At 49.8% G+C, this 24144-nt stretch overlaps 2 protein-coding genes across 5 annotated transcripts in view; both read right to left on the bottom strand.

Annotated features, from left to right (window-relative positions):
* Nucleotides 1–6488, bottom strand: part of KCNB1 (potassium voltage-gated channel subfamily B member 1) — a 112060-nt gene extending 105572 nt beyond the window's left edge. The window contains exons 1-2 of the mRNA XM_043884104.1: nucleotides 6175–6488; nucleotides 4227–4959 (exon numbers count right to left, since the gene is read on the bottom strand). Coding sequence (XP_043740039.1) covers nucleotides 4227–4793 — 567 coding nt within the window. The 5' untranslated portion in view covers nucleotides 4794–4959; nucleotides 6175–6488. The remainder of the gene's footprint in view (nucleotides 1–4226; nucleotides 4960–6174) is intronic.
* A 12503-nt stretch (nucleotides 6489–18991) lies between these two features.
* The window catches only part of PTGIS (prostaglandin I2 synthase), a 46124-nt gene continuing 40971 nt past the window's right edge, over nucleotides 18992–24144 (bottom strand). For all 4 annotated transcript variants that reach the window (XM_043883604.1, XM_043883605.1, XM_043883603.1 and 1 more), the window contains 3 exons: nucleotides 23765–23946; nucleotides 22436–22587; nucleotides 18992–19819 (listed from right to left, as the gene is read on the bottom strand). In XM_043883604.1, coding sequence (XP_043739539.1) covers nucleotides 19675–19819; nucleotides 22436–22587; nucleotides 23765–23946 — 479 coding nt within the window. In that variant the 3' untranslated portion in view covers nucleotides 18992–19674. The remainder of the gene's footprint in view (nucleotides 19820–22435; nucleotides 22588–23764; nucleotides 23947–24144) is intronic.

Raw genomic sequence — 24144 nt, forward strand, 5'->3', positions numbered from 1 at the left:
CCGGCAACTAAGATCCCACATGCCGCCAAACAGCTTAGGCTGCGCACTGCAACTACTGAAGCCCCGAGCGCTCTGGAACCCGCTTGACACAATTAGGGAGTCCGTGTGCCCCGATGAGAGATCCCGCATGACCGAACGAATGTCACTCGTGCCGCAGCTAAGACTTGACACAGTCTAATTAATTAATTTAAAAAAAGAATCTAGAATCCTAATGGCATCATGGAACCATTAGCCCAAAGCCTTGAAACTCCCTGTTAGGGGAAAAGATGCAGCCTCCTCCTTATAGAAGACACTTTCAGTTTCCTATTCTGTGACTTGTAACCCAAGTGGGAGGACTACCTTGATTGAATTGCTGAAAGGATTTCAATGATAGTACATAGAAAGCATCTAATTGGTGCCTGGCACAACAAATGGCAGCTCCTCTGGAAATCATCTCAGGCTTTAACCTTGAGCCTCTTCCAGGGACCAAAGACCCTCCTGGCCTGGAAAATTAGCTCTCTGTCTCTCCTACTGAGAAAAGCTTGTCGTTTTCCCAGAAAGCAGAAACCCAGCGGTGGCCCAGAACCACAACCCCATCACTCTGATGAGACTAACCCCAGCTTCCAAACTGGAATCAGTCACACTGCCGTTTGTCTAATGGATTTTGATTTTCACTCCCCTGACGGGGAAGGCAAGGGCTGGTGCTTTGGTTTGTCTCCATGCTGCCAGAACATCCATCAATTATTAACAGCAGCAGCTCAGCCACTCAGGGCCGCTATCAGAAGGAAAAGACTTGCTGCAACCCAGCCCACCCAGCCAGAGAGAGAGGACTCTGCTGCTGATTATTTATGAAAACAAGCCCTATGTACTGTGGGGTAGGCACTGTGCTAAATTCTGGCAAATGCGATGACCCTTCAAGGTGGACCTTTTATCTGTACTTTCCAGGCTGGAGGCCACAGCTTGGAGATGGGAAGAACTCGCTGAAGGCCAGAAACTGGAGAGACGGTGAACCTGGCCTTAAAAGCCAGGTCTGTCTGTGGTCCTGCACATATAAGATACGGCATTTCTGGATCTCACAATCACCCAGCCATGGTCCTCCATTTGACTTCTTATGCTGCGAACCCTGAGAAATTTCTACAGGCCTTGCTGTTCTAACAAGTGAAGCTTCCAAGTTGGGGAGCTGGGAGCGGGTGGGGAGGGCAAAGAACAAATCACCCAAGGAGGCCAGAGGCACAGAGAACTGGGTTGCAGGTGGGTTGAAAGGAAGGAGTGACAGGTCCTTGAGACACACTGACTGACTGATTGCTCCATTCATTCATTCCATCTGGATTTATCTGGAGCTGCTCTGTGCCAGGCACCATGATGGGTACTGAGAATGGGGCAGTGAATACAACTCATGACGCTCATATTCTTATAGAGGAGGAACTGAGAAACACAAAGAAGTGGGTACAATTTCAGATAGTGCTCAAGCCCTGTGCAAGAAAGACACTACAAAACGTCAGTGTAAGAAGAGAGAGGCTGTCTTAGATAGGGGTCTGGAAAGGTCTTTTGGAGGAGGGGACATCTGAGCCGGGACCAGCTCCTAAAAGAAATGAGAAAGAGTGACCAGCCATGGGATGATATGGGAAAGAGAATTCCAGGTGGTAGGAACACAAGCGCAAAGGTCCTGAGTTAGGACAAATGGATCTGTGTAGGGAAGAGCAAGGAGGCCAGTGGGGCTGAAACTGAGTGAACTAGAGAAGAGATGAGTTCAGAGAGGTCATGGGGCTGAATTCGTGGTGAAGGGTTTGGACTTTATTCTGTAGTGGGAAAACTCTCTGGAGCATTTTGAGCAGATGAATAATGTGATCCAATTACATCTAGAAAAGCTCATTCTGGCTGCTGAATGGGGAATGGATTGCAGGAGGCAAAGGTGGAAGCAGGGAGACTGGGAAGGAGACTATGGTACTTAATCACTGTGGAAAGAAGAGTAATTCAAAATCACACTTGAGTCTGAATTTCTGGCTACTCCCATTTGCCTGCTGTGTGACCTTAGGCAAGTTACTTAACCTCTCTGATCTTCCCTCTTTTTTGAAAGGTGGGGTTTAATAATAGGGAACTGGTATAAGCCTAAATGTGTTGTCCATATACAGTGGATACGTGATCAATAGCAGGATTTCTATGCTGAGGGCCAATGAACCTGCCTGCCACACCATTTCAGCCTTGGCTGCAAATATCCTAGATCGTCCATCTGCTAGGACTAGCTAGCAGCCCCAGCCCATGATCACAGAGAGGTCATGAAACTCGTCCCTGTGATCGGATTAACCCGAGGGAGTGATGAAGCTGTTTATTCCCAACCAGCACCTTTTATAAGCCTGAGCTACCTACCTCGCTGCCAGGCACCAACCCAAACAGAGCCCTTTGCCTACTTCTTCTGGGGGACGGACCCTCCCCTGCTCTGCCCCTCACTGTCTTGTCTTAGGGACAGGACAGAGAGGAGGGAGTCATATCTGGGTCTAAACCAGGTGTGGAGGGGAGAAACCTGGTCAGGCCTGGAAATAGCAAAATAAGTCTGCTGATCCTAAGCTGGTTAAGAGTGAGTGACTATGTCTTAAGACAGAAGCTTTTTGGACACGAACCCTGGGGCAGGATTATGGCCAGAGGCAGCCCGCAAAGAGGAGATGGGCCTAGGAATCTCTGTGTCCTCTGTAGGGTGGACAGGGAAAAGAGAAAACCTCTCTCTGCGCTCCAACCAAGCACTCAGTCCTACATTCACACTCGCAAAGGCCTCTCCTTGGGCAGGCAGATCTGGAGAGAAGCCCCCCTCCAAATCCCCTCCAGATCTGGCCCTCCACGTGGTCTTTAGTGAGGGGCCAGTTGAGCCAGGGGGCACCCACAATGAGAGGGCAGGACAGGCCTCTGGACAGTAGACTGTCCCCTACGAGCTCACACATCATGGCTGGCATGCAGATTTCCTTCTCTCTTTTTCTTTTTGCCATGAATGCATTTATCTGTTCTTCCCCTGTCTTACTGGCCCTGCTCTCAGGGAAGGAGTTATGTTCAACGTATCTTTCCCGGCTTGGTCTTCCTGGACCCTGACCTTAGCGCCTCTCTTTTCTGCTCCCTCTGGACCCGCATGGCCTCTTTTATGGCACTGCACACAGTGTGTTCTCATTTCCTTGTAACTCCCAGCAGCTTGGCCACGTGAAGATAGGCCCCCATCTCTCTGAGGCATCCCCGAGTCCCAGTCTGACACAGACAAGTTACTCATCAGCAAATGACCTCCTGCCCTGGTCTGGCTCGCTACTCAAGCCTTCCTTCATCCCTTACAGCCCCTGATCTTTTTTTTTTCATTTATTTTTATTAGTTGGAGGCTAATTACTTTACAGTATTGTAGTGGTTTTTGCCATACATTGACATGAATCAGCCCAGCCCGTTTTTTTTACGTGGCAGCACATAGTTCTATCCATTGTGACAGGACGCATTCCTGCCTCTTTCTCCTGCTTTCTTTTTCACATTGCCTCATTTTTTCTCCCCTATTTCAAAATTTACATCCTCTTCCGACAGCCAAAGCATCTTTAGAAGCTGCATCAACCATTCTGGGAATCAACTCACCAAACAAATGAAGAAAGGACAAACCAGGGGTGACCCTTCGCCCACAGGCGCCCACAACCAGCTGCATGCATCATGCACGCACACAGCCATCCCTCAGAATCCCTTTGCCTCATTTTTCTCACTTATGTTAAAACTGCCTGACAGTATCTCAATGTCCTCCAAGTAGGTCTGTAAGCTGCTTCATTCCCTCCTTGGAGCAAAGTGGGGTTATAAATATAGGGATAAGTATTAAAATTGCAGAGTGACTCTCCTCTAGCCTGGGTCTAGGCATCCACAAGGGAGCATTATGCAGAATAGACCTAACCCAACTCTACTCCATCTCGAGGCTTTACTGCCCCTCTGTGCCCTGTTATTTGCAGTGTCCATTCTCTTGAAGTGGGTTTTCGTAAGTCTCCACAAATCCTTTGCTCCAGCAAAGCTGGGGTATAAAGTATTGAATAATAAAAGAATGAGGTGGCCAGAGCCATACAGGAACGAACAGTCTGAAGGGGGTGTTGGTTCTCACCTCTGAGGTCTCAGCCACAGCCCTTTCTCTTTCCTGGTCTTCATATTTGTGGGAACTAAGCCACAGTCCCCCCCAGCCGTGGTCCTCGATCTGGGCACGCAGGCAGAACCACCCCCCCACCCCAGCCCCGTCCGGATTCCACACTCACCTTGGCGGCCACAGAGGAATTGGGCTTCTCCAGTAAGTCCCAGAGTTTCTTCCTCTTCTCCGCGCAGCACGTGTTGTCGAACTCCTCGCCCTCCCGCTCGCGGAGCGTCTCCGCCTCGCGCTTGAGCTCCTCGTTCATTTGTTCCTTCTTCTGGTGGTAGCGGGCCTGGCAGCAGGACTCCAGGTAGATTTCGTCGATGCCCCAGTAGTCCAGCTCTTGGCTGAAGCTGAGCGCGCACATCTCCTCCATCATGTGCAGCCGCCCGGTGCGGTAGAAGTTCAGGATGGAGGTGAAGGCGCCGGGGTGGCGGTCGAAGAAGTACTCGTTGTCGTCGAGGCTGTAGTCGTCGCACACCTCCAGCAGCGAGTCGTGCGTGTTGCAGTCGCGGAGCTTGCCCAGCCGCGTGCGGGGCAGGCGGTCCAGGGTGCGCCAGAGCACCTCGTGTGCCAGCCCACCGACATTGAGGCGGACGCGCCTCGAGCACGCCTTGCTGCGCACGATCTCCATGGGCTCGGGTGGCAGCGAGCTAGTGGAACGGGAGCCATGCTTCGTCATGCCCGCCGGCATCGCTGGTCCGGCCGCCCCCGCCCCCCCTGCCCCCCCAGGCCGCTGTCACTGGACGGCGAGGCCGGCCGCCGCGGGGGAGGGGGGCAGGGAGCGCTGTGGGCTGCTGGGGGTGCAGGGGGCCGCGAGGGCGCGCGTCACGGCCGTCTTCTCACCTCCATCCCGACGGCTGCGAGGCAGAAAGCGGACGCAGGTCAGCGGACAAGGAGCTGTGCGCGGCCCCTCCCCACCTCTCCACCCCGGCCTCGGCCGGCCTTGACCTTCCCGGCTCTTAAGCCGCTCAGGGCCGCAGCCGGGCTGGGCGCTGTCCCTCCCGCCGGTGCTGAAGTCCGCCCCACCCCGTGACTGGAGGGAGGGGCCGCCCTCCGGAGCGGGGAGAGGGCCCCCAAGAGGCACCGGGGGCACCCGGGAGGCCCCACCCCGGGCTTCCACCGCCCTGGCTCTACTCTGCCGCCTGGGGCGCTGTCCGCCCCGTCGAGTGCTGAAACTCGCTTTTCTCTGGGTCTCCCCGTCGAGGGCCGCACCTGGCCCCGCCATGCTGAAAGGAGGGCAGCTGAATGAAAAAACTTTTCTTCTTTAAAAAAAAAAAAATACGTATGTTTTCCTTCCCCCGCTCAGAGATAATTAGGATTTGAAGGCTGGGGGTGGGGTGGGGGCGGTGGGGCGGTGGGAGGGGGATTGCTTTTTCTAAACCTTTAGAGATTTGGGGGGATTCTGGAGGGTTTCAGGTGCCCACCTGTCGGTCACAACAGACCGGATAGTCACGACAGCCCCACTGTCCTGGAGCGACCCCTCTCCCCAAGCCACACGGGAGCATCTCTTGAGGTCTCTCCGGAGACGAGGTGAACACAAGACGCAAAGGCAAGCTCTGCGCGGGGTCCCGCCCCTCCCTCCGCGCCCTCTGCCCCACGGCGGGGGTTGGCGCACAAAGTCCGGGGGACCCACCTGGCCCGTCCTCCCCTAGCTCCTTCCCCGCCCCCTTCTCCTTCTCCTCCTCCTCCACCACCTCCTCGCTCCTCTCCTGCGATGGCTTTTTATAACTCCGGGTTCTGCGCCTTTCCCGGGGCTTGGAAGAGAAGGGGTGGGGGAGGTGGGAGGCGGGGAAAGGAGCTGAATTTTCTGGCCTTTTCAAAACGAGCCCTCCTCCCTCCGCGCACTGGTGATCTCAGGGCTCCTCTGAGCCCCTAGGCATGTGAAGCTCACGCCCTACCCCCTCACCCAAGAATGGGGATCGCGCGTCTCCTCCGAGCCCCGGCTCCTGCCCACCGCCCCCCCTCCCCGAGCCTGAAACCGCGGAGCCTGGGTAGACCAACAGGCCGAACCGCGACAAGCGAGCCCCTCTCCTGGGTCCCCCTGCGTCCCCGCCGCGCGCCCCAACACTCACCCCCAGGGTGGCCGCCTCCCAGGGCCAGGGACCGCGCATTGCCGCGGTCGCCCGGGCGCCCCCGCCCGCGGGCAGCGGCGGACCCGGGGCCGGGCTGGGCCCGGCCTACGCCGGCCGGGCAGGCGACGCGCCGGAGCTGCAGACGCTGCGGGGCCGGAGCGCGCTCTCCGAGGTTGGGGGCGCCGGCGGGCGCTGGGGGCGCGGGCGGCAGGACTAAGGTCGGGCGGCGCCTCGCGATCCACCTCCTCCTCTTCTGCTCCCGCGGCAGCGGTGGCGGCTGCTTGGGCGAGATCAACAAGTCGGGGCTGAGCTTGGCTCCGCGCTCGCTGCGATTCTGTCCCGCACTTCTGAGCGCCCGGAGTCGGGCACCGAGGCGGGACGGCGCCACCTGCGGGTTGGAAGCGTGCTCGCCGCTTAACTCCTGCCTGCCCGGCCCGGCTGGTTGGTAAGGCTGGGGGCGGGTTAGGGATTTGGGCAAAGGATGTGCCCCTAACGACTGCCTGCCTCTCAATTCCACCTTCCTTCATCCGGTCATCAGTGTGGCTTGAGCGCCTACTGTATGCAAGGCCCTGAGATAAGCATCTGAGATACAGCTGTAAACCAAACGCAAATATCCAGCCCTTGTGGAGCTGGTTGGAAGCAGAACAAAACCAAGAAAGTCAAAGAATATGTCAGACCATGATAAGCGCAGAGGAAAGGGAGTGGGGGATGGGGAGTGGTGAGGAGGGAGGGGGGGTGGAGTGAGGGGGGAAAATTGCAATTTTAAATAGCCCTTGGTTTCATAAGCTTCCATTCTAGACTCAAAGCTCTAATTCTAGAACTGAATTCTAGATTCTAGTGGGGGAAGGTGTGCAATGAGTATATCAACAAATAAATATCCAGTGTGGCAGCTGGTGATAACTGCTAAGAAGAAAAATAAAGCAAGGTGATAGGAAGAGAGAGTGAGGGGTGAGCTAGCTTATAAACCTTGGGGATTCATTCATTCATGTTACTTTGGACAATTGGCTTTAAGAGCCTCTTGTGTGCCAGGTCCTATGCCAGGCTCAGCAAGGATTATGTCCTTCCTTGGAGCGCCCTGTCCAGTGGGGGAGAATGGATGGATCGAATAATCTCCAGAAATGAATAAAAAAGTTGAATAACTTACCTAGAGAAGTAAGCAAGGCCTCCCTAAGGACGCCATAGTTGGGCCCATGTTTACTCTTTTCTTTTTTTGTTTAAAGATTTTTTTTAATGTGGACCATTTAAGAAGTCTTTATTGAATTTGTTGCAGTATTGCTTCTGCTTTATGTTTTTTGGCCGTGAGGGATATGGAATCTTAGCTCCCAGGCCGGGGATGAAACCTGCACTTCCTGTACTGAAGGCGAAGTCTTAACCAGTTGACTGCCAGGGAAATCCCTACTTGTTTACTCTTTCAAATCCATGTCTACTGCCTGGTAAGTAAATGGAAGCTGTGGACACAGCAGTGAGCCCCTTGTGCTAGAGGGAAAACTGAACAAGCCATAGTGCCCTAAGGTACAGTCCCCCCCCCCCCGACCCTTTCCTTCATTTCTAAAATTGAGAATCATTTCCACAGAGTTGCACATAATATTATTATATATTTTAATCTGTTCATTTCTCGTCATCTCCATTATCTTGATCCGCATCCAAGATGCCATCATCTTGTAGGTAGAGGCCACAGATGTGGCTAAACGTCCTCCAGTGCCCAGGTTGGAGCCTCGCAGTAAAGAATTCTCTACCCTTGAATGTCAATGGAGTCAAGGTCGATAAACCTTAGATCAATTTAAAATAGAAGGTAAAGGTATTTCCCAGTCTGAATATTCTATTCTCCCAGCTAGTAATTAGTGAGCCCCGACTATGTTATGTGCCAAGTTAACAGGCTTCCCTGGTGGCTCAGTGGTAAGGAATCTCCCTGCCAATGCAGGGGGTGTGGGTTTGATCCCTGGGTAGGGAAGATCCCCTGGAGAAAGAAGTGGAAGCCCACTCCAGTATTCTGGCCTGGAAAATCATGTGGACAGAGGAGCCTGGCAGACTACAATTCATGGGGTCACAAAGAGTCAAACACAATTTAGCAACTAAACAACAACTACTCTGAACACTGGAGATACAGTGAGACTAAATCAGGCAGTCTCTACACTCATGGACTTATACTCTGGTGGGGGATACAGTTAAAGAACAAGTTAAGTGGATAAACTGGATTTTTTGAATAGTGAGAAATGCTGTGAAGAAAAGTGAGAGGAAGTGAGGGAGAGCATGACTGGAAGAGGCATCAGCAACTTTATATAGGGTGATCAGGCAGGGAGGGCTTCCTGGAGGAGGTGATATATCTAAGGTGAGAACCTGAGGGCAGGGAGAAGGCAACCATGTGAAGTCCTAGGGAAGGAGGTACAGGCAGGGGAAACAGAAAGAGCAAAAGTTCTAATGTAGAAATGAGCTTGGGGAAAGAGGTTAGAGAGGTGGATGGGACCAGGCCAGGCAGATCCCTGTTGGGATTTTATTCTCAAGGTTAAGGAATGAATTTGACTTTTTTGTTATTTGTAATGGGAAGCCATGATAGAGTTTTAAGCGGAGAAAATCCATGTGCTGCTATGTATTTTGAAGTGATTCTTCCAGCTGCTGTGTGCTTTACAGAATTTGGGGGACAAATGGTAGCAGCAGGAACCCATCATGAGGCTTCCACAGTTGTCCAGGTCAAAGATAATGGGGTTTGGACTGGGATGATGGTGATGAGAATGGCTGGGCAATTTCACAGTCACGGGGCTCTGACAGGGGAGAGTCCTCTGCAAGCCCAAGGCGAGATAGTCTGTGTCATTCAGACTCATCACTCCAGGTGGCCTGATTCCTGCAAAGTTCTTACTCTGGCTCCAGATTCAGATAAAGATCTGTGTACAGTGGATCTTAGAAGCCCACTTAGTACAAACAGCTCTGTACCTTTTTTTTTTTTTTTGCGAAAGTCATGTTGCTACTACTTGTTTATTCCTTCACTCAGTACAAAGGATTCAGTGTAAACCTACTCAGGAAGGAAGTGTGGCTAGTGTCTCAGAAAGTGAGTTCTGGAGTCAGAATGACTGGTGACTGGTGCCATTTCTTGCAGAATGACCTTGGGCAAGTGGTTTAACCTCTCTGAGCCTTGATTTTTTTTTTCTGTGTAAAATAAGGATGGAAATTATTATGAGGAATTTATAGAAAGCACATACTCATTGCTAGCTCTCATCATCTGATAGATTGTAGGTTACCCAAGGGCAGGAAATGGTCTGTCTTGCACATCTCAACTATCAGAATACTTAACTAATAGGAGCTTAAAGAATAAGGATATTTAGTTATCACACATAAAAATTCAGGAAGAGGGTGGTATGAGAGTTGATTAAGCAGCTCATTATGTTATTACAGACCTAGGCTTCTTCCATTTTTTTCTCTGCCTTATTCAACATATTGGCTTTTTGTCCCAAGCTTGTTGCCTCATAGTCACAAAATGGCTGCCACCACTCCAGGCATTGGCCTCCATAAAACCATATTCGAAAGCAGAAAGAAGGAGATGGCCAATGTGGCAAAAAAATATTTCTCCTTTCATGCTTTTATCCCCCGGCAGTCTCTACCAAGTTCCATTTCATGGGTCACTTCCATACCAATCACAAAGGAAATAAGATTCATACCAGAAGCCTAGGCCAATTACTGCCTTTACAAAATTGAAGTTTATTTAACAAGGAAGAAGTGAAGACTAAGTTGGGTAGCCAGTCAACAGTGTCTGCCACACTATTCCTATAGTGCCCAGCACAATTCTAAGGACAGAGTAAATGCTCAATAAATATTTATTGAATGAACAAATAATCTTCTTATAGGAAGGTATATAAACACTTATGAATAATACACATCTCTGACTCCAAGCATATTCAGTCCTATTGGTGAGGATGGGAGCAAGGTACATAGGCAATAAAACTAGCTAAGAATTCTCCTATGGCCCTCTTCTCTGACTCCAGACCTTTCATGAAGAGTCCCCTCAAGATGATTCACAGTCTCAAATCAGCTGAACTGATATTTGTACACATCTTTTTAAAATAAATGACTACCATGTAAGCAGCATGCAAGTCCTCTGGGCAATCCCCTATGCTAAACAGTAGAGGTTATGAGCTGGTTATCTGCAGGCTCTGCTTGTGTAGCCATCACAGGGTTTTTGGTTTATTTTTGTTTTTAGGTCAACAGCAGAGGAGTTTACATGAAAATTCAGATTTCTGAATTTTCTTCTTGAAAAATTAGAGGAACTGATTAACACTGGCCCACATTCCTGCGTAACACGGCAATTATAGCTGGCACAGAGGAGTGGCTGGCCCTGAATCACAGCCGTACCTCTTAGGCAGAATGCGCTCTCTTCTTGGCTACAGTCCCCACCGCTCCTTAATGTTCCTCACTCAAGTCACTTTTCTCATTTATGTTGCTTTCCTCGTCTTGGTATAAATTTGAGCTCATGCTTGTTGTACACAGAGGCTGCAGAAGCCCAGAGAAGCTGTCTTGCTGCTCTCTGCTTCCCCAGGCTCTGCACAGTGCCCAGTTTAGAAATTGTATTTTCTGAATGAAAAGACTATAAATTATTTGAAAGCATCTGGTCTTCATTTCTTAGAATTTTCCATCATCATGAGAAGAGAGACTATCTAGAAATAAAGCCAATGGAGGGGACTGTAGGGCCCAGAGACTGAGACACTGAGTCCTGTCAATGTCACAGAGCTCCCGGATCCAGCCATACCCGAAGGCAGTGCCTCTGGATTTTCCACTTATGGGAACTAGTAAATATCCCTTCTTACCTAAGCCAGACTGAGTTGTGATTTTTGTCATTTAAGTCCCAAAGAGCCCAACTGATTCAATTCTCTCCACTAATCAGAAGTTTACCATCTCCTTATAATGTGCTTATAGGAAACAGTGCAAAAAGAGTAATAAAACTTAGAATGCTCCACAGAGAAGGAGACTTGCATTGAGAGTTCAAGTATAACCGTCTCATTTTACAGATGGGAAAACTAAAAAGCTCATCAAGAGGCGTAGCATCCCAGTGGTCAGCCAGTGAGTGGGCAGCCGAGTACAAGCACTAAGCTACAAGCTGTCTTCTGCTCAGACCCTCTTGGCAGACGACCCGCTGAGAGGTGTTGAGAGTCTCCCTGAGGCTGTGTGAGGTCAAGTCAGCCTAACTCATCCATGTAAATACAAGTGAATCCCCCTCTAAGCTGGGCTGGCAAGAGACATGTCCATTTGAAGTCAGATTTTTTCCTTGGACTCCAAACTACCAGGCATCACTTATTTATAACCCCACTAAGTGTCTTACTCAGGTTTCTGGGCACTTCTGGGTACTGAGCAAACTAATTAATCCCCTCCCGCCTCTGCCCGTGGACCCTTGGGAAGGAATCATTGTTTTCCGAGGGTGGTTATGGGGGTACCCAAAGGCTCAAGGGAAATAATTGACATCTCTGAGTGGCTGTCACTCAGGACAACTGCTCTATGCTATGGCTTTGCCCAGCTACAGTTCCAGTAGCCCCAGGGATTTTTCTAGCAGCTTGGATTCTGGTCTTTTTGCCTGTTTTTCTTTTGACCCAATAATAATAATAAAATCAAATAATAATAATCATAATCATGAGTAAGATGGGGTTAATGATAGAATCTACCTCCCAGGGTTGCTAGGAGGGACTAAGGGGATAAGGCACGTGAAGTGCTTAGCACCATACGTAGCACTAACAAGTTCATGTTAAGACAGCATTAGTAACAATACTAACAACCACAATAACAGCAGCTAACATTAAGCAGTTAGCTGTTGGATGATCCTTGAGTGACCAGATGTTTCATTCTAGTGCCTGTTCTATGCTAGCCTGATTACCTTTATCAAGCCCTGAGTTTCTGGCCTAGGTTTCTGGAAAGTGGGTGTGCTTGGTTTTCTGATCAACCTAAACATTTTCCCATTCTTCTCTTCATCTTTTGCTTACCACCTACCCATCAGCCCAACCACCCATGTGCCCACCCATATACTCAGCCACCAAAGTACCCAGATATACACCCACCCATTTATTTACTTACTTACCCATCAACCTGTGCACTCACTTGCTCACTCATCCATCTTTCTTTCCATTCATCCATGTATTCCACCCAGTATCCATCTTTTCACCCACGCATTCACTCCCCTACCATTTATCCATGCATCTACCCACCCAATATAGCATCTTTCCACCTGTCATTCTGCCCATTCATCCATCCAGCCACTCACCCATCCATCCATATACCCAATCACTTATCCACCTATTCATTCATTCACCTACCATCCACTCACCCATGCCTCTACTTACTCATTCATCCCTACCCAATCACTCATCCAGCCCAGATATTCACACATCTACCCACCTAGTCACCCACGAATCTATGCACTTTCTCAGACATCCCCACCATCTACCACCTACCGTTTTGAAGTGTTTACTACAGGTAATGCTCTGTGCTAAGCCATGGCCTGATCTCTTGAACTCCCTCCCTGGGAGAAAATGTGGATGCCACCAGAGGGTCCTCACAGAGGGAGATTGGTAAACCTGAGCTCCTTGATGGCCAGGACTTTGCCAAAACCACTGACTTCCATCCAGGGTCTGTGGCCAAACTATGATGAAATACAGGATGGACTGAGGCATGGGCTTCCAGCAGAGCAATTAGAGGTAAACTGATACCTCTCACCCACAGAAGAGCCTGGGAACTCCAAGATACAATAGAAAAGACGCGAGTCAGCAAAAGGAGGAAATCAAAGCCACAGAGATCAAGAGCTAATTAGCTGATTCTCCGAAGATAATATTTCATTAAATCCAGCCCTCCTGGTCTTTGGGGACTGATCTCTCTTCCACCTCTTTCCCATCGCCCTTGTCCATGCTGACCTGATCTCCTCTGCCTTCCCTCTCATCTGCCTTCCCTAGTTTTCTACTTCCTTGACTCCAATCTCCCCATTGTGACGAGGGTTGACCTTTAAAGGCATAAGTGTGACCAACTCACTCCCCTGCTTATAATCCTTTATGACTCCACACTGTCTAGATAAAGGACAAACTCTCCGAAGTTGAGAAAAACGCCATTCACTCACATATTAGCATGTATTCCCCAAGCACCTACTAGGTGTTGAGCTTAGGCTGCATGCTGGGAATGCAGCAGTGGGGAAACCAACCCACCCTCTTGGAGCTCACATTTAAACAGGAGACATAAACAGAGACATTTAAAAATAATCTAGTATTGATACTCCCTGTGAAGGAAGGAAGTAAAAGTGTAAGACTACAAATAATGGGAACCCCTGGAGTAGGAAATGGCAAGTCACTCCAGTATTCTTGCCTGGAAAATTCCATGGACAGAGGAGCCTGGTGGGATACAGTCCATAGAGTCTCAAAGAGTCAGACATGACTGAGTGACTGATTTATTGTATATTAACTATTTAATTTTTTAAAAGTGGACTGTGAAATACTTCCCTCTTGATTATCTTAGCGTGTATCCAAGAATCATGCATGTCATGACAGTCTAGCCTCATGTTCTGATTTTAATCACATCATGTCATGCTATCTATCACTCAGTCCTGTCCAACTCTTTGTGACCCCACGGTTGCAGGGCTACTGGTCCACCAGGCTCCTCTGTCCATGGGATTCTCCAGCCAAGAATACTGGAGTGGGTTGCCAGTTCTTGCTCCAGGGAATCTTCCTGACCCAGGAATCAAACCTGGGTCCCCAACACTGCAGGTAGATACTTTACCATCTAAGCCACCAGGGAAGCCCCAAAATCAATACAGTCTTCTGCCAGAACAAAATGGACGATTGTCAGGATGGTGGTATCATTTCTGCTGAAATGTTCATTGTTGCTTTATTTAAAACCCTCCTTCCTTTAGAAAACGTCTGCTGCTGTGCTGTGTAGAAAATGGTGATCCTCCCTGTCCTCCTTCTTGGGCTGAGCTCCAGGAAGTTTGTGCTCAGAAGTAGAGTCCTGTTCACCTCCCATCGTGCAGACAGTCCAAGCAGCGATTATTTATTTACAACAGCTAACACAATCAGTGGTAACGAATTCATAGGCAGCCTCTAAGTGCAGGCAAGATGAAAAATTGACTAAATGGGAGAATAAAAATGCATAGGGAATCAAGAAAAAAAAAAAAAAAAGAATAAAGGGAAGGAAAGGCAGTGACTTCAACTCAAGAAATCTCTGAGAGTGATGCTGCTGATGAGTCTTAAGTCAGAGTGATCACCAAGCTATAAAGGTAGAAAGGAGAGTGGGTGCAAAGGCCCTGGGGCAGGCTAGAGGGCTCAAGGAGACAGAAGATGGCAGCTGTGGCTAGGGCGGAGTATGGGAGGGTGAGAATGGACTGAGATGGAGTGGGAGAAAAAAACAGAGGAGGAGAGAAAGACCATGTAGGCGAGGGTTGTCTGGAAGTGTCTGGATTTTATTGCAATGGAGTTAATGGGTTTTAAACAAGGGAGTAGCTGATCTGATTTTTACCATCCGAATGTAAAAGACCTCTTGTTCTCCCCATAACCTCTGCTCCTTAACCCCTGGAAACCACTAACCTACTTTCTGCCATTATTGACTTACCGATTCTGGACATTTCATATGAATGGAATCATACAATATGTAGCTTTTTGTGACTGGCTTCTTTTGTTAGGTATGTTTTTAAGATTCATCTGTATTGTACCATGGAACAGCACATCGTTTCTTTTCGTTGACAATTAGTCTTCTGCTGTATGAATATACCACATCGTGTTTATCCCCTCATCAGTTGAAGGACATTTGGGTTGTTTCCACTTTAGAGTTATTTAATATTGACTCTTGAGTGACTGTTTAATTCTGATATGGAACCTACTTCTCTGTGTTAGGGGTATTCAATGTCCATTCATAGATTGATAATGGAAGTGCCAAATGCATTTCTTAATGTTCTTACCTGGCAAAATAAAACTCTGGAGTCTTTCTGTTAACTTTTATGGAACAGAATCCGAAAAGTCAAAACCCTGGAGCTGCAGACTGCTGATAAAGTCAATGGCTCAGAGAAGCCAAGTGTTGTCCCTCTGGCCCTGCATGTGGCTCAGACCAGGACTGGTAAACAAGACAGCATAACACAGCACGTCTCAAGCTGGGGTGCAGTGCCCCTCCTCAGGCACAGGTTGGTCTTCTGGAGAGAAAGACTACATTTCCCAGTCTCCTATGCAGTAAGGAGTGTCATGCAACTAAATTGTAACCAATGAGATAGAAGCAGATTTTTCTCTTCTTTCCTCCTCTCTCCTTCCTGCTGGCTGGAATGTGGACAAAATGGCAGGAGCGCAAGCAGCCATCCTGGACCCTGAGGTAGAAAGCACTGGTTACAGATGCTGGAGGGACCAAAAGGAAGAGCCTGGTGACTGTGGAGATGCCATACCACCTCTGATCTCCTGTATCTGTATGAGAGCGAAAGCAATGTCTGCTGTATTGAATATAAACATCTTAATGCATAAAGTACTGCTGTGTAACTTTCAGACGTCTGTCACAGCCCAATCCAATCCCACCAAATGTGCCTCCGTGGCCCCCCACAAATGAGGACACTGATATGAGGGACATTTGCCTCAGGACAGTATTTTTACTCAAAGATTTGAGAGAAAAAAAAAAGCCGTTCTCCCTTTTCAAGTTTTCCCAAAGCTATTTTAATTAATTTCTTCCTGGGAATTCTTGGTGGTTCAGTGGTTAGGACTCTGCATTTCACTGCAAGGGGCACAGGTTTGATGCCTGGTCAGGGAACTAAGATCCCACATGCCTCAAGGTGTGGCCAAAAAAAAAAAAAAGAAAGAAAATCTTCTCTCCCCTTCTTTTAAATATTAAAACAAATGCATATATTTACATGAAGCATGGGGAACATGTGGCAGATTTGTAACAGACTTTCTCTGCTTGCTTTACTTTGGGTGGTGAGCCTCTTCCCCAAGGTCCTCTATGGACACCTGGTCCCTCCGCCCTCAGGGGGATTGTTGATAGATTCTGAGCCTGGTCTCAGGAGGCAGGGAGCCTGTGATTGAATCCCGCCTGGGTCTACTACTTATTAATCGCATGATCCCGAGCAGCCACTTCACTCTCTGCCCCTGTTTCCTCCTCTAAAACGGAGATGGTAATGTCACTTGGGGGGAGGCTGGGGTGTGACTTGATTCTGTCCATGAAAGGCCGTGTCCCAGAGCCAGGCACCCAGGTGCTCCATTCCCTTCCCAGGCGCCAACCTCGCCTCTCTGGACACTCAACTCTCAATCTGACTCACAGTCAGAGGCAGTCCCACAAACAAGGATGATTTGATGTATTTCAGCACATTTCCGCTCGACAATATCATGTAAAAATAGAATTCTTTATTAAAACAGCAAGGTGGAACAATCGCTGCTACTCACGAAACACCGTCTTTAAAAACAACAACAAAAAACATTCAGATTAACGTCGTTGGGCCAGAAGATTCAACTCCCAGGGCCGGTTTCTCCATCTGGAGAATGGGCAGGCGGGAGGTCCCCCGCTCACTGTGGGCGGGAAGCAGTGGTGGGAGATGATCCGGGGTGGCCCTCACACTGGGCGTGATGCACCCCCGTGGGGTGGGCACCTTACCCCTCTTCCTGTCCCCTTCACCCCATGACTGTCGAGGACCAAGTCTCAGGGTGCTGCTGGCGTGGCCTTAATGCCGCTCAAACACTTGTCTGTTCCTTTCTGTAACTCAGAAGACACAGCTCAGGCTCTGAGCCTTGGTGACCCCGCACAGGGGACCCCTCCCCAGCAGAATTACGTTTCACAGTCACTTTCTATTTTTGGCAGCAAGTGATACATGTTGTCAGTTACCGGCAGTGGGGAAAAAAGCCCCCTCTTTAAACAAATTTAAGTTTTAAAAAATGAGACCACTTAAAGGAAATAAACTGGTAAACAACTATACAAAATACAGCAAAAAATAATAATCATGATGGTGGTACAGAAACACTCCGTTAGGTCAACATCTGGGTATTTCCGACCTCAGTATTTTTAGAAGAAAGGAAAAAAAGAAAAAATAAAAAAAGATGAAAACAAAGGTGGGTTCAAAGCACTTTCTCCCAAGCTGTACTTCAATATCTCCAATACCAGCTGGGGCTGCCTGGTGGGAGAATTGTCTCTTCCTAATGATTGTGGCTTCCAGGTGGTGTCCCCTTTAAAGGAAACAGGCTCTCTTTTGAATATGGGTGAGAATCTAGTCTCAGCGACAAAGCAGCCCTAATGTGGAAGGGGATAATCAGAGGGCTTTTCCCGAGCACATCAGGGTGGAAGCCACGCGCCAGAGATCTTCCCGGAGCTATTTCTGCCGGCCTCCTTCCTTCCCCTCCAAGTCAGGATGAGGCAGCTGAGGGTTTCCATGGAAACCGGCTCCTCCTCCCTCAGGAGGCTGCCAGCTCCTATTTCCTGCAGAGTTAAGAAGCAGGCGGCAGCGGGGGTCACCCAGGCGTGAAGATGGGTTTCCCTGGGGATATCCTGCCTCCTGCCAATCATAAAGACTGTCTGGGAATCCTGGGGCCGCCTGGGGGATAGGGGGCCAGGGAAGCCCCCAAGCCCCGGTGCCTCCCTGAGAAGAGACTGGACCCCAGAACATTCAGAGATCTAAGGTCTTCTCTTATCCCTCCAGCTGAAGCTACAGAGACCTAGTTATGTGTGTATGCGTGTCTCTATCCACCCATGGGTGCCTTGGGCTCTGTCTGCGGTCTGCTGCCAAACAGAACTGCCCCTCCACCACCCCTCTGAGCTCAAGGAGCACAGAGCTGTCCATCTAGCATTTGCTGCTGGGAGAGTAAGTCTGTCTGTGAAATTCTATTAGCTTGTAAGCTGTGTGACCCTAGGCAGGTCACTTCACCTCTCTGAAGCCCATTTCCTCATCTATAAAGAGCATGTAACCATCCTCTCTTCCCAGAGATGCCATCAAAATAGAAACTGTTCCTGTCACAGGCATTTAGAGGGTCTTCAATAAACAGGACCTAATATTAACAAGAATACTTATAATCCTAATAACGGCTTCTAGGCAATTTTTCTCTTTGATCTGTCTTTTGTTTTCTTCCCTAAATGCAAAGGCAAGTTTTCATCACTGATCTGTTTGATCAAAGGGTGGTGCACCCAGGATAGAAAGGACCGTTGGTCTGAGAAACAATCCACCACCTCCTACAATACCACCTCTAAGAGTAGAAACAAGGCTCTCAAACTTCGGTGCCTTCGGGGGACGGGAGGTACTGTGAATGGAAAAGCAGACCAAGTAGAAATGCTGGTGACCCAGAGCGCATGGGCTTCAGCTAAGGGAGACCACTGCTACTCGGCTCTGGCTAATGGTGGCCCTCGGGAACACAGGCCCAGTGTGGACAGATCTTTCACGTTTTCAGGAGAAGTTGGACATTTTTAATCAATTCTTCCAAAGATGCCAAGGTAACACTACCGTATTTTCTATAAATGTGGGCCAAATGAAACAGGCCTGCAATCTGGATGGGGCCCAGAGCTGGAGCTCCTGAGCTAGAATGGAAGAAACCAAGGTCTCCTCTTGTTTGGCTCCATCAGCCCCAGTAGTCCTGGCTGCTTGCTTTCACAGGGGCCACCCCGTCTGGACTGTGTCCTGCTAATTCCCTGCCTGAGTCCCAGCACTGGGAGAGCCCATCCCATGTGGAGCCCGGAACTCTTAACGCTGAGAAGCCTGCTCCTCGCAGCCCAGCATCCAGAGGCCGCCCTCAGCCAGCGTGGAAGCTCCAGCCTCGGGAAACCCTCCTGCGTTTTCTCAAGGATTGGTGTGAACAGAGAGATGGGGGAGGTGTCTAGTGAAGGGGGCACCCAGGAAAGCAGACATGCTAAGAGACTCTTTGGCTTTTAGGTAGTTTAATAACAGTTCAGGGACAGAGTTTATATCAATAGATGTACTGCTAGACCCTGAATGGCCTTTTTACGGCCAGCGTCTGCTTTGACTTGTTATGGCCTGGACCACACCCAGGGCATTGGATGGCGATCCCTTGGGGGTTGGTGACACAGCAGTGAGGAGGTCTCTTAGTCTGACCTGTCTGCTGCAGCTTTAGGTGGCGCAGTATAAAGAATCTGTCTGCCATGCTAGCGATGCAAGAGATGCAGGTTCGGTCCCTGGGTTGGGAAGATCCCCTGGAGCAGGAAATGGCAACCCACTCCAGTATTCTTGCCTGGAACATTTCCGTGGACAGAGGAGCCTGGCAAACTACAGTCCATGGGGCCACAAAGAGTCAGACACGACTGAGCGACTGAGCACATACACCCGTAGTTTTAGCGGATTTCACAAAGGTGGGAGGAGCTGGGAGCAGAAAGTCTCACGTTGGAACTTTGTCGCAGATAATCTGTGCAGCTCTTGGTGTCTTTTCTTCACTCTTCTCCCCACCCCCCACCCCGCCCCCAGGCACAGTCTTCTGAAGAACAGCAGGGAAGGCATAATGCTGGTACTGTTGGATGTTCAAAGCCTGGCACCCAGGCTGAACGCAGGCACGGGAAGTTGGGTGATGGGGTAGGCTGGGCGTGTGGCGCTCACGGCCGGATGCGGTAACGGATGGGCACGTCTTGTTCTGGCTGCATCAGCCCGAAGCCGTACCGGCTGAGGTCAAACTCGGGGATGTCCACGTCCGGGGTGATCAGCTCCAGGTCAAAGTGCGTCAGCACAAGGAACACGAATCTAAGGAGAGATGGTGTCGGGGGCATGAAGGGGGAAAGAGGGGCGTCTGTTCAGAGTCAGGCAGGAAAGAAAGGGCTTCCTCCTGGTCTGACCCCAGCTCTCACTCTGGGAAAACTGGGAAAGGAGGGTGAGCAAGCAGAGCACAAAGGCCACACGCTTCTGAGTCCTGGCTGACAGGCTGTGGGCAGGAGTGACAATTCCAACGAAAGCCTTTCAGAGCCAGTGCCCCGCCCTCCAGCTCTCTCGGCTGCCTGGGCTTCACGTTGAGATGATAGAGCTGGAAGGTGGGAAGAACCTGGCCCCCAAGTCCCCGCATGGAGGGGAAGAGCACCCCCGCAAACCCACAGCTGACGTTGTGTGAGTGGGAACCACACCTGTACAAGCCTGGGGGTCCACTTGGGGGTCATCTGCCACAGCAGCAAAACTGAGCTTCTCCTGGTTAATATGGACACTGGCCCTTCCTGATTCTTCCCACCATCCTCACCCCAGGCCCCAGCAAACTCCTGGAACCCCGACTGCCTGCCCTGGTCTGGGCTGCTGCTAAACCACAGCTGCCTTCGTAAGATCAGAAGCGGGCACCCCTCCTCCAGACAGCCGTGGGGACGCTGGGAGAGCAGGACGCACAGCAGGCACGGCCATCGCCTGGAACACTGTCCTGACAAGTACACGAACCGTGTGATGATGCAATCAGTGGGCCCGTAAGAGGGGTGGCAGCCCACCGCCCCGCAGTGTGAACTGGTTCCGCCAGCCGATCTTACCACCGCCTGTATGAGTTAAGGTCAGCCTGATCCTCTACTCCTCTGGGCCCTACCATCACCGCCCCCCACCACCCCCCGGGCACCCGATGCTGGCACAACACACGGCAGGGAAGACCCTTTCATCTGACTAAATGAGTGAAGAAGAGGGGAGATGAGGACAGAGCAGCGTCAGCGCTCTGGGCAGGGGAGCTGGGCACTGACTTGGGCTCTGCCTCTTAAGGGCGTGTGACTCCTGTCGGGTTTCCTTCCCACTCTGGGCCTCAGTTTCCCCATCTGGTCAAAGGGGTGAGCTGTGTTCCTTCCAGCTCTGAAGCTGTAGAGTGGCAGAGGGTGAGTTTATACCATTGTGTTGGGGGATCTGTACCCACACCCCGATTTGGAGCCTGGCACCTTCATTCACCAGGTTTCTGACCGTGAGGAATGCTTTGACCTGTAGAGTCAGTTATCATGATGATGAACAGACAAAAATAACAGATTAGCTAAACTTATTGAACTCAATGTGCCAGACACTTTGCTAAGCATTTCCTATCCATTATCTCTTTCATCTGTCCAAAAACTTTCTGGAGTAGGAACTACAGTCAGTTCTGCTGTAACACTTGTTTTGAACACGAGAATTCGTTTCAGTGGGATTTATCCATCAGGGTGCGAATGAAGCGTAACACAAATTTCACATCTGCCTGTGGTCACTTCATCCGCAAGAAACATTAAGAGAATGAAAAACTGCACCCAGCTGAATGAAGCTGAGCAGGAATCCACAAAACACACACACCTAAACTCTGTCCCCCAGAGACCTCAGTACACCAGGTGGGTGAAGAGTCACACCATTCCCATCAGGCGTCCAACCTCAGATAACCACCTCCCAGGCTTCAGTGTGACTCACAGCTCCATCCAATGCCTGCTTCCATGGCAAACATCAGGTCATGGCCAAAGTAAAGCACCGTATTTATTGTACCACTTAGGTGTTTCTATTTATTCCATTTAACATGTGTAAACCTATGGTAGGGCCCTAAAGTAAATCCTAAAGAAAATCAACCCTGAATATTCATTGGAAGACTGGTGCTGAAGCTGAAGCTCCAATACTTTGGCCACCTGATGTGAAGAATTGACTCATTGGAAAAGACCCTGATGCTGGGAAAGATTGAAGGCGGGAGGAGAAGGGGACGACAGAGGATGAGATGGTTTGATGGCATCAACAACTTGATGGACTTGAGTTTGAGTAAGCTCAGGCAGTTGGAGATGAACAGGGAAGCCTAGCGTGCTGCAGTCCCTGGGGTCGCAAAGAGGCCACACAACTGAGCGACTGGACAACAACAATAAACCTGTGCTGCCATATTTTCCAGGGCGCACTGTCTTTTTGTGTCATTGACAAGGTTTCTGAGTGCTGGGCCCCAGCCCTATCTTCACCACAGCCCTGTGGTTTTTATTGTGTGGTTTCCCACAGCGCAGGGATTTTCAAGAATGCACTGGAAGTTTTAGAGTGGAACCAACAGTAAATGATCTCCACTTTACTGCTGTGAAAACTGAGGCCAAAGGTTAATGGAATGTGCCCATTCACTAGCATAATGCCTGCACATTAAAGTGGTAATAGTAGTAATTACAATAATAACCTGTATTAAAAGCCTACAATGAGCCAGGCAGTGGCTGAAGTACCTAGAAAGGTCCCACTTACTCGTCCTGACACCCCTGGGGATGTAAGATGATCAGTACCCCTATTTTACAGTTGCGGAGACAGAGGCAGAGGTGACCCAGCTCAACAGAAGGTGGATGTCATCCCCTGGTTTGTTATCTGAGGGGAAAGCGCACGGGGTCCAGGGAAGAGAGTTTATGGGGCCCGGGGCTCCGCGTGCCGGGCACTCACTGTTTGATGCTGTTGACGGCGTAGCCCCTCCCCAGGCACTGGTTGTGCCCCGCTCCCCACGGCAGGCTGTAGTTCTTCAGTCGCTTCCCATCTTTGTAGAAGTCTTTCTTCTCTGATCCATCAGGGTTCAGGAATCGGTTGTATTTAAACACCTGAAACAGGAAGAATGTCCCTTTCTGACTCCAGCCCCCAAATAGGGAAGTATAGAGACAAATGTCTGACGGTGTTTATCACAGTCTTGTTGGTAAGAAAGAGGCAGTGGAGACAATGCAAAGCTCAACTGACGGGAACTGGTTAAAAATGATGGCAGCTAATGATAAGGTTGAGCTCGGTCTGTGTGTGCTGACACTGGAAAGAACTTCTAAGACGGGTTGTTGGGTGAAAAAGAAAGTGTCATAATATTGTGTGATTCCGTGAATATATAAACACATACTTATTCACATGAGTGTGAGCGTGTTGTGTGTCTGTAAAATGACATAAATATCTAAAGGACACACTCCCAACCACAGTTAGGCAACCCTGAGGAGCTGGAGAGGAAGGGGAATGAAGACAGATTTTTATTTGTAAATGTATACATGTCTATATTTCTGTCTCAAAGTATATATTATTTTACATATAAAACAATTTTAAATAAATGAAATTAAAATTATTTTTACAGAAGAGAATGCCAGTTTCCTCTGATTACAGTGTAGAGGGGTAACGTGAAGAGTGCATTTGAGCACGGGGCTTTTTGTACAGAGTAGGTGGAAGGATAGGTGACTGGACCAGTGGACAGACAGATGGGAGAGTGAGTTGATGACTGCTGCATGCAAGGGTGGATGCATGGATGGATGGTGGATGGATGTATACATGGAAGGAGGGATGCAGGGATGGATGGATGGTGGTTGCAAGCAGGGATGGAAGGATAGGTGGTGGGTGCACACATGCACGCACAGTACAGAACACGGCACACAGTAAACATCCGAAACTGTTAGAAATCGTGAAAGTCTGCCACATTTTGAAATCTAGGGAGAAGGAAAAGTGTTGAGAAGCTAACATTATAAGATGCTAAAAATAGGAAAAATTGCTCAGCTGGCCCTTGCACAGTGCTTGGTGTGTACCAGGTGCTGTGAAGATCTTTCTTAACATAATCACATGTAATCTTCCTGACAACCCCATGGCAGTAGGTGCTATCACGAGGTCCATTTCGCAGGTGAGGAAACACACACAGAGCTGACAGTAACCTGGGCAAGGATCCACGGCAAATAAAGAGCCCGACGGGCTGCCGCTGAGACTGGGCAGAACGTGAATCCACTCGTTTCCCCCCACGACCCCTGGTGTGCCTTTTACCTCCGGGTCTGCGTAGATCTCCGGGTCCTTCTGGGGACTCAGGAAGGGAAAGAGGAGGAGGCGGTCCCCACGTCGCAGGCTGAATTCCCGCCCATCCGCCATGGGCAAGGCCAGGTCGGCCACGACTTCGCGGGTGATGAAGGGCGCAGCGGTGAGCCTGAGGCTCTCACTCAGCACGCTGTCTGCACGGGGCAGGTTCAAGGCGGGGGCGGTCAGCAGCGTCCCCCCCCACCACTGAAATGCCACCCCGCGGCCCTCATCTGACAGTGGCAGGTGCAGAGACTGAGAGACGGTGCATGGCTCTCCCGCCATCACAAAGCCAGGCCAAAACCGGCCGCGAGATGAGAGGCGTTTGCTGCAGAGACTTTGGACATGAAATT

This window comes from Cervus elaphus, chromosome 23, assembly GCF_910594005.1.
Source record: "Cervus elaphus chromosome 23, mCerEla1.1, whole genome shotgun sequence".
NCBI lineage: Eukaryota > Metazoa > Chordata > Mammalia > Artiodactyla > Cervidae > Cervus > Cervus elaphus.